This window comes from Botryllus schlosseri, chromosome 10 (assembly GCF_051294905.1).
Source record: "Botryllus schlosseri isolate E-star chromosome 10, Bs_hap1, whole genome shotgun sequence".
NCBI classification, from domain to species: Eukaryota; Metazoa; Chordata; class Ascidiacea; order Stolidobranchia; family Styelidae; genus Botryllus; species Botryllus schlosseri.
The window spans coordinates 5,571,187-5,579,518 of NC_137245.1; the positions used below are offsets into that span (position 1 = coordinate 5,571,187).

Sequence of the window (8,332 nt, forward strand, 5' to 3'; positions counted from 1 at the left end):
ATAACTGCTTAAGTTGTAATTGTAGTAGTAGATTAATCTAATAGCAACACATCTCTGTTACTTATACGGCTCAGTGCTGAACTTGCGCAGGTCACACCTTTACCACCCATGTTGTATAATTTAAATCGAACGAATATAGTTTGTGCGTTTATATTTTTACACATGTGTAGATGGGTAGTGTATTGTACCATATCAACATGTTTCAACACTTGAGACTTCGTATTCGATCACTTATTTTGGTTGATAATAATAATAGACTCTAGCATGCAGCACAACAGTTACTCACGTATTTTATTGACAGTTCCACGTGTGTGTGAGCGATACATCGCCATTTTGCAGGTATAACGTTATATGCGTTAGTTGATTGCAGATAAATGGCCAATTAATCGGTCTTTCACACAGCTAGCAAAATGTAAGGACTTCGAATCATCACTCATACTGCGAATATTAGAGTTGACTTGATTTTTTACTTGACTTGACCTGGCACGACTCGGCTCAAGTCACCTCTATAAAACGAGCTACCTGGCTGGACTCGAGTCACTTTCGAAAATCAATTTATTCGAGTTGGCTTGAGTCAAATGTGCAATGACTCGAGATGTATCGTGACTTGAAGGTAGTAACTTGATCCCAACACTGCTTGATACCCCAATATCTATGACCACAGTAATCACAGAACCCCCCTTCTCTAACGAAGTCGAGCCATGATGTATTTCTTCAATTTGCACCCTCAATTTTCAACGGAACTTGAGAGCCGTCAAACTTTTATGAAAATGAGCTATATTGTGCGATTTCAGAGATCTTACTATTAAAGAAGCTGTAATGCAGCAGAAGGTACGCAGAGCACGGGCCTTATAGTATAGCCAGACCGTAGTTTTAATGTCGTATAAGTGTTGTGGTGACGCAACACGGTAAATTTGAGATCCCGCCAACGCGAAATTATCCGCTAGGAGCAGCACAAAAGAGAGCTTTCAGCGCATGGTCGCCAACGAAGCTAGGCGCTATAGGGAAAAATTCCCTTTTTTCCCGCTTTGCGTCAGTTCTGCGTTCCCCGTCTCGCTCTTTTGCGATTCAACGTGCTGGGAACATGACAGGAACTGATCGTGCTGCAGATTTCAGAACTTTCTTGGCGAGTAACGGTGTTGCATCGCGCCATATCAAGAAATTGGAAGGTAGATAAATAGCTTTAGCATTCATGTACCCTGTTATCTAGCTATCTGATATAAAGTACGATCCTAATCTGTATATAGCTCACGCTTAGCTTAACCAATATGACCTGTTATAACAGCTAAGAGACGCTCTTCGCCATGAGTATCAGATTTTCAATAATAATTGAAGTTGCTATACTTTATTCTACTGTGTTAGCATTGATCGGCCGTATTGCAGCGTACCGGTACCAAACATAGTAAAGAGCTTTGAATCTTGTCAATTTACATTCTGTTGTGGTGTCATTATGAGTGGAATTAAAATACTCAACTTGAAGCAGGAGTCGTGATCTAGAATCGAAGCACTATGGCACTTGATTTTGCCCAGCCCTATTAGCGATGTTAATCTATACAATTAAGTGAACAGTTGTGATTGATGTATCTTGTAGGGCAGGGGTGGGCAAACTACGGCCCGCAACACTGTTCTGTGCGGCCCGCGAGAGTCGGAAGAAATTGATGAAATATTGATAAACTACGTACTAGGAACCGAATTAATGCTGGGACTTGAATAAACTTTAAAGTACCGGTATACTTGAGCATGATAATTTTACGGAAGTGGATTGTGATCTAAAATGTTTTTCTTATGCATTCTGTCTAGAAGTAATTTGGTTTGAGGATTTGAGGCGAAAAACGGTTTTTTCAAACAAAAGAGATGGTTCAATTTCAAAAATTTGCCCTTGAGTCTAAGTTTTCATCATCAAAACTGGATGTGCATAAAAATGATTGATGACAAAGGCGTGAGAAAAATCGATTTTTTAAAAGATCAAACTGTTCTTGATGAGAAAACCAATGTACCAGTTGCAGATATTCCCGCTCTATTGGGGTTTGTTGACTGCCAATCAGATGCATTCTGTGTTACTGCTGCAAGAGTTTCACACAAAAATATCACTTACAAAGTTGGAGATATCCTTGTTGAACGGCTCAAAGATGATGGCTTACCATAATTTATTTGTATTGATGAGCTGTTGTATGTAAATGATCAATTATTTTGCAACTATCATAAACTGGATGTTTGTGCTTTCAATTTCACAATGAATTCATTTGTTATTACGCATAGCAATATCTGTGGGTTGCACTGCATTTCTGGTCATGAATTTCGGTGGCCTCAAATCAGTCATATTATTGATGACCAGCAGTTTGTAATGACGAGGCATGTTGGACTTGTGTACTACTTGTAACGATAAGGATTATCCGTCATATTGATGTTACGTTCAAAACTGTTTTTTTGTAAGAGAATGATGTCAATTCGTATAATTTTTGCGGACTTTGTGATAAAGACTTCTGGCAAATATTCACCATTGGTGTGACGCGCCATCTGTTGAATCTGCAAGAAGTAAGAAGCTAATCAACTGAAATGTGTTCATGCAACTAAGTCTTGTTGTTTCAGTTATGGAAAAAGTCGTCAACAAATCAATGTCAAAACAATAAATCCGATAAATCAGCCTCGATCGCTGAATCAGATACCACTTTGCCGGGAGAATCGTCAGTTAATGAGGATTTAGATACCACCATGCCGGTAGAGCCGTCAGTCAATGACGATTTAGATACCACCGTGCCCGTAGAGCCGTCAGTCCGTTGTGATTTAGCTTCTTCAGAAGCAGCTATGCCAGTAAGTATTTGATAAAATTTTGCAATGAATTTTGCTAACCTGTATGCCTCAGCAGTCCACACTTCCTCAAGAAGACGACACCACCGTGCCCGTAGAGCCGTCAGTCTGTTGTGATTTAGCTTCTTCAGAAGCAGCTATGCCAGTAAGTATTTGATAAAATTTTGCAATGAATTTAGCTAACCTGTATGCCTCAGCAGTCCACACTTCCTCAAGAAGACGACACCACCGTGCCCGTAGAGCCGTCAGTCCGTTGTGATTTAGCTTCTTCAGAAGCAGATATGCCAGTAAGTATGTGATAAAATTTTGCAATGAATTTAGCTAACCTGAATGCCTCAGCAGTCCACACTTCCTCAAGAAGACGACAACTCGACAGATCTCCTTGTGGATGATATGGTAAATATCCACATTATTCTAGTAGGACACCAACTCATATTTTCATCGATTTTTCATCAGCCACCATGCAGTATCAAGCACCTCGATCCTCCGATGCCCTTGCCGGAATTCAGTGTGAAAGTTGGACTAGCGCTGAAGCAACGTACAGCTTATGAAGTCATCAACCTGGTAGTGGAGCAGTGTGCAAATCACATCCTGAACAATGGTGACATGACCAATAAGTCATCGTATCGAAAGTTTGGGAAGGCACTGGTGGAGAAGTATCCGTACTTAGGATCTACCTTACAAAACCCCCCCTTGGTAAAGTAAACTGGTCTCATTGGTCTGAATTCATTTGCACTGATCATCTCATTATTTTTCTAGAAAAATATCAACACGAAACTGTCTCAGAAATTGAGAGCGCTCAGACTTCTCCGACAACGTCCTGCTTCCTTTAAAAACGCTTCCGTGTCAGCAGTGTCAGGTAAATTACTAAATAGTATGTAATGTGGGTATAGAAGTACATAGTTTGTACCGCTAGTAAATAGAAGTAGTCCGGTGATGTGTGCCGGTGTAAATTACAGCATAGTTTGTACTGCGAGTAAATAGAAGTAGTTCAGTGATGTGCGCCGGTTTAAATTACAGCATAGTTTGTACTGCGAGTAGATAGAAGTAGTCCGGTGATGTGTGCCGGTGTAAATTACAGCATAGTTTGTACTGCTAGTAAATAGAAGTAGTCCGGTGATGTGCGCCGGTGTAAATTACCGCATAGTTTGTACTGCGAGTAAATAGAAGTAGTCCGGTGATGTGCGCCGGTGTAAATTACAGCATAGTTTGTACTGCGAGTAAATAGAAGTAGTCCGGTGATGTGCGCCGGTGTAAATTACAGCATAGTTTGTACTGCGAGTACATAGAAGTAGTCCGGTGATGTGTGCCGGTGTAAATTACCGCATAGTTTGTACTGCGAGTAAATAGAAGTAGTCCGGTGATGTGCGCCGGTGTAAATTACAGCATAGTTTGTACTGCGAGTAAATAGAAGTAGTCCGGTGATGTGCGCCGGTGTAAATTACAGCATAGTTTGTACTGCGAGTAAATAGAAGTAGTCCGGTGATGTGCGCCGGTGTAAATTACAGCATAGTTTGTACTGCGAGTAAATAGAAGTAGTCCGGTGATGTGTGCCGGTGTAAATTACCGCATAGTTTGTACTGCGAGTAAATAGAAGTAGTCCGGTGATGTGCGCCGGTGTAAATTACAGCATAGTTTGTACTGCGAGTAAATAGAAGTAGTCCGGTGATGTGCGCCGGTGTAAATTACAGCATAGTTTGTACTGCGAGTAAATAGAAGTAGTCCGGTGATGTGTGCCGGTTTAAATTACAGCATAGTTTGTACTGCGAGTAAATAGAAGTAGTCCGGTGATGTGCGCCGGTGTAAATTACAGCGTAGTTAAACTAATATTTACACATTCAGGTGGATTCAAGTTGACTGTTAAAGAAGCGACTCGTCAGCTGCAAAAGGAATTTGACAACGAGGACTGCAACTGGCAGAAAATCGTGACTCTTTTCAAACAATTGTACGGGCACCGGCGTGCTCAGCTAACGAAGAAAGGGATCCCTCTCAATGAAATTCTGCAAACTTTCCCAACCTTGGGTGATATCAGACTGGTGAGCGCATGTATGATTTATCATTAGGCCTCTGCGATATCGAGTGCGCGTCAGTGTATTGACTCTGAATTGAGTATTACGGTCGAGACTTGTATTCCTGTATCACTCATTCTGATGTCACAACATGAATGATTTGGGGTAGGAATTATGTGCCTTTTATACGGCCACAAAGAATATAGTGATAGTGATAATATAATACTGAAAAAAATTTTTACAGGTCAGGGAAGATTTCTGGAAGTTGATTGCACCAACTACAATTGATGAGATGAGAACTAATTACACAAAAATGATGCATACATTGGATAAGATATTTGGGGTAAATTGGGACTCGCAAAGCTATGATGATTTAGAATGATTGATAATATCTTCTCGATTTTTTGTTTTTCAGTACAGTGTGAATGATCAACTTAAAAATCTGCTGAAAGTACAATCGCAACTCGCCGATGGCAGAGTAAAGTGGAAGAAGACCGACGCCAGCCTGAACTCTAAAAAGAAGTCCACAGTATCTGCATTGTCAGTGGAACAGGTACTTGATTATAACTAAGTTTATATAATGATGCCAATCACTGATACATGCAGCTGACTGTGCGGCAGTGGTGAGCGAGATAGTGTGATGGTTATGCGTCCGGGTTCTCGATCGGTAGGTCGTGGGTTTGATCCCCGGCCGGTTCATACCAAAGACTGGAAAATTTATTGTGTGGCGTGTCTAAATAACTTGGTGAATTACTGGTGTAGAGATGTTACCCCTGTTGTTGACAGCCGTATGCATAGTTTGAATTTTTTTTAAATACTTCCATTTCAGGCTCAAGATACTGAAATCCACTGCAAACGATCACACGCTCCACATTTGGTTGTTGCCAAGCACGAAAATGGCAAGATCCAGGGCTGGATTCTGGCTGATGGCCACAAAATTTCTTGCCAAGAATACGATACGGTCTTTGACATGTTAATTAATATTATGGCATGCTATTATGCCTGGGACCTATCATATCCGAAAGATTTTCAGCTTCTGGCTTTCGTTCAACATGTGATAATAGGTGACAAAAGTGCTCAATATGTGTCTACCAGATTGGCTGATTTCTTTTTAAGATTTCAACAATCTGCTCCAGAATAAGACTTTTTCCGGGTTTCTCACTATCGTTCTTTGAGTAGTACTTCACAAGTACGTTAGATCGTACAAATCCTGTGAGGTTAAGTTCCTCTCCGCATTCGTTTATTGAGTATAGTACTTTGGAGTACGTTTTAGTACTTGTACTAATTATGTTACATAATCCAAATTCTGTAATTAGTTATTTTTTGTAATTCTTGATTGAAAAATTCGGCTCTGATTTATGCTGGTATGTTACATGATCCAAATTCTGTAATTAGTTTTTTTGTGATTCTAAATTGAAAAATTCGGCTCTGATTTATGCTGGTATGTTACATGATCCAAATTCTGTAATTAGTTTTTTTATAATTCTAAATTAAAAAATTCGGCTCTGATTTATGGTGATGCAAGTCCTATTTCTTGCCTACAATTTCATTGCGTTTACTTGTTGATTTCTTTGCACGTTCATTTTTCCGTTTATAATAAAATGTTCCATGCGGGATTCGAACAGTTTTAGATGTCGTCGAGTACACCAGGTGGTTTTAGTGTTATTTCGAGGACAGGTCGACTTGACATGTACGCCAGATTATTTAGTATTCTATATCAGGCCGCATTGAGGTATCACCTAGATCGGAAACACCTAAATACGGAAACACCTATATATGGAAACACTTAAATATAAAGCACAATCGACATCATCTAGGACATTTTTCGTGGGATCTTTTTTGACGAAAAAAGTGTTGTCTTTTCTGATTTCAATGACATGAAAAAACTTACAGTGAATGCTAGTCGAAAATAATCAACTACGAGCTTATACGGAATGAATGTAAAGATAATATTGTCGGCACTGTACATCAAGTGGAACTGACATTACTATTATTATATTGACTTCCTTCTGTCATTGTAGAAATGGGTTGCGAGATAATTCCGCCACACTCAAGGATGCGTGGGCTGACAAAATTTTAAAAGATTGCTTTAGCGAAATTCTCTCGTTTCTTACGCCAACTGCATAACGATCATTTGAATAATCATCAGCTCAGAAACCCGAACTCGTGACCGATTAATACAAGATTACTAATCTACCCGAAGAAAATGCTTAATAGATATCTACTCTAAAATATTCTATATTATGTCAGTCTACTGAAGGGCCCTGTGGAGTGTTGACAACCAAATCGAGCGGTTTCAAGCACAAATGTTAAAGCCCTGAACCTGCGAACATTGAATTTATCAGCGAGCGTAACTGGATGATAACGTATTTTACAGCCTGCAATCGAAAATGAATTAATGAAGCATTTAGTGGTGTTACTGCGATTTCTCGATTTCCTAGATTTCTCCCAATACACACAAATTTCTACGGCGAAGTAAAATCATGATTATTGAGGGGTCGCGTGATGATTATTATTCTCTTTTGTGTCTGAGAGCACCAAAGACTTGCCTAATTGGAATACTGACGAGGTGTAGCTGATGCTATGTAACAACGAAGACGTGAAGGAGATGGTATTTTGCTAATACTTTGTCGTAATTGTGGAGTTACGAAATAGTCGTAGTATGGCTCACGATCCAAATGATGTTGACAGTCAGAGTAAATCAGAGGGATGTTGGAAATTTAGTCGAACATTGATCATAAACCGTACGTGCAATATGATCTTTATATGATAGAATCTGTGTAACGTTTATCATTGTTTTCTTGTATTCTTTTCGAATCATGCCGCTATCGCGAGGTAACGTATAATAACGGATGGTCCGAACATATTTACCTAATCGTGTCTATCATGTCTATCATGTGCGACATTTCAGGCAAGATTATTTTACACGGCCTGCTTCCTGCGACTTTTTATAATCCGCTACACTGTGCAGTGTGTGCATTGCTCAAATGTTTAGTGTTTTGCGTTGTAGGCTACAGTCCACTCCGCCTTATCGTGACACTTTGGTTCCGTTCACTCTAGTCCGAAGTAAGAAAGCACTCAATTCTTCGTTTCATGCGTATGAATAAAGTTACGAACGGTTTGAAAGTACGATACCAAGGTCGCACTAGAGTTAGCCTATACGGTCAGAATAGTTGTATTGTAACGTACTTCGATAGGAAACCATTCAACAAATACTGGGTATATTACTGTCGCAATGTTGTATTACTGTGTGACACACACAGGGCTAACATCTTGCAGTAATTCTTCAAATTCAGCACCAAGCCCCGCATGCTGCACGGCGTGAACGATATATTTTTATGCCATTGCGATTGTACCGAAGTAGAAGGGTCTAAACCCGACAAGTCTTTTATGAATCCACTGTCGATTGTTACTGTATGAATCGTCTTTGTTTCGCCGCTATCACTTATCTGTTTATCAAAACGAACGTATGTTGTTTACTGTGGCACAACCTGAAGATTTGGGGGTATTGAACC

General features: G+C 39.9%; 1 protein-coding gene across 16 annotated transcripts; it reads left to right on the plus strand.

The window, feature by feature from the left end:
• Window positions 1-899: 899 nt before the first annotated feature.
• LOC145448664 (uncharacterized) lies at window positions 900-6,439 on the plus strand. 16 transcript variants are annotated; one of them, XM_080327115.1, is made up of 12 exons: window positions 900-1,169; window positions 2,435-2,535; window positions 2,590-2,811; window positions 2,864-2,953; window positions 3,006-3,095; window positions 3,148-3,204; window positions 3,265-3,504; window positions 3,568-3,667; window positions 4,651-4,844; window positions 5,062-5,160; window positions 5,233-5,370; window positions 5,647-6,439. In XM_080327115.1, the coding sequence occupies exons 1-12, from the start codon at window positions 1,085-1,087 to the stop codon at window positions 5,956-5,958; spliced, it is 1,728 nt and encodes a 575-aa protein (XP_080183241.1). In that variant the 5' UTR covers window positions 900-1,084; the 3' UTR covers window positions 5,959-6,439. The 16 variants fall into 16 exon arrangements, with proteins under 16 accessions (XP_080183241.1, XP_080183242.1, XP_080183244.1 ...); XM_080327116.1 differs by having other exon boundaries at window positions 3,151-3,204; XM_080327118.1 differs by having other exon boundaries at window positions 3,009-3,095.
• Window positions 6,440-8,332: the final 1,893 nt, after the last annotated feature.

What these genes read in the sequence shown, in the direction of transcription:
- LOC145448664 (XM_080327115.1), top strand. Translation starts at nt 1,085, where the DNA reads ATGACAGGAACTGATCGTGCTGCAGATTTCAGAACTTTCTTGGCGAGT. An exon ending in CTTCAGAAGCAGCTATGCCA is followed by an intron (nt 2,954 to 3,005) that starts GTAAGTATTTGA and finishes TGTATGCCTCAG; the next exon opens with CAGTCCACACTTCCTCAAGA. An exon ending in ATCTCCTTGTGGATGATATG is followed by an intron (nt 3,205 to 3,264) that starts GTAAATATCCAC and finishes ATTTTTCATCAG; the next exon opens with CCACCATGCAGTATCAAGCA.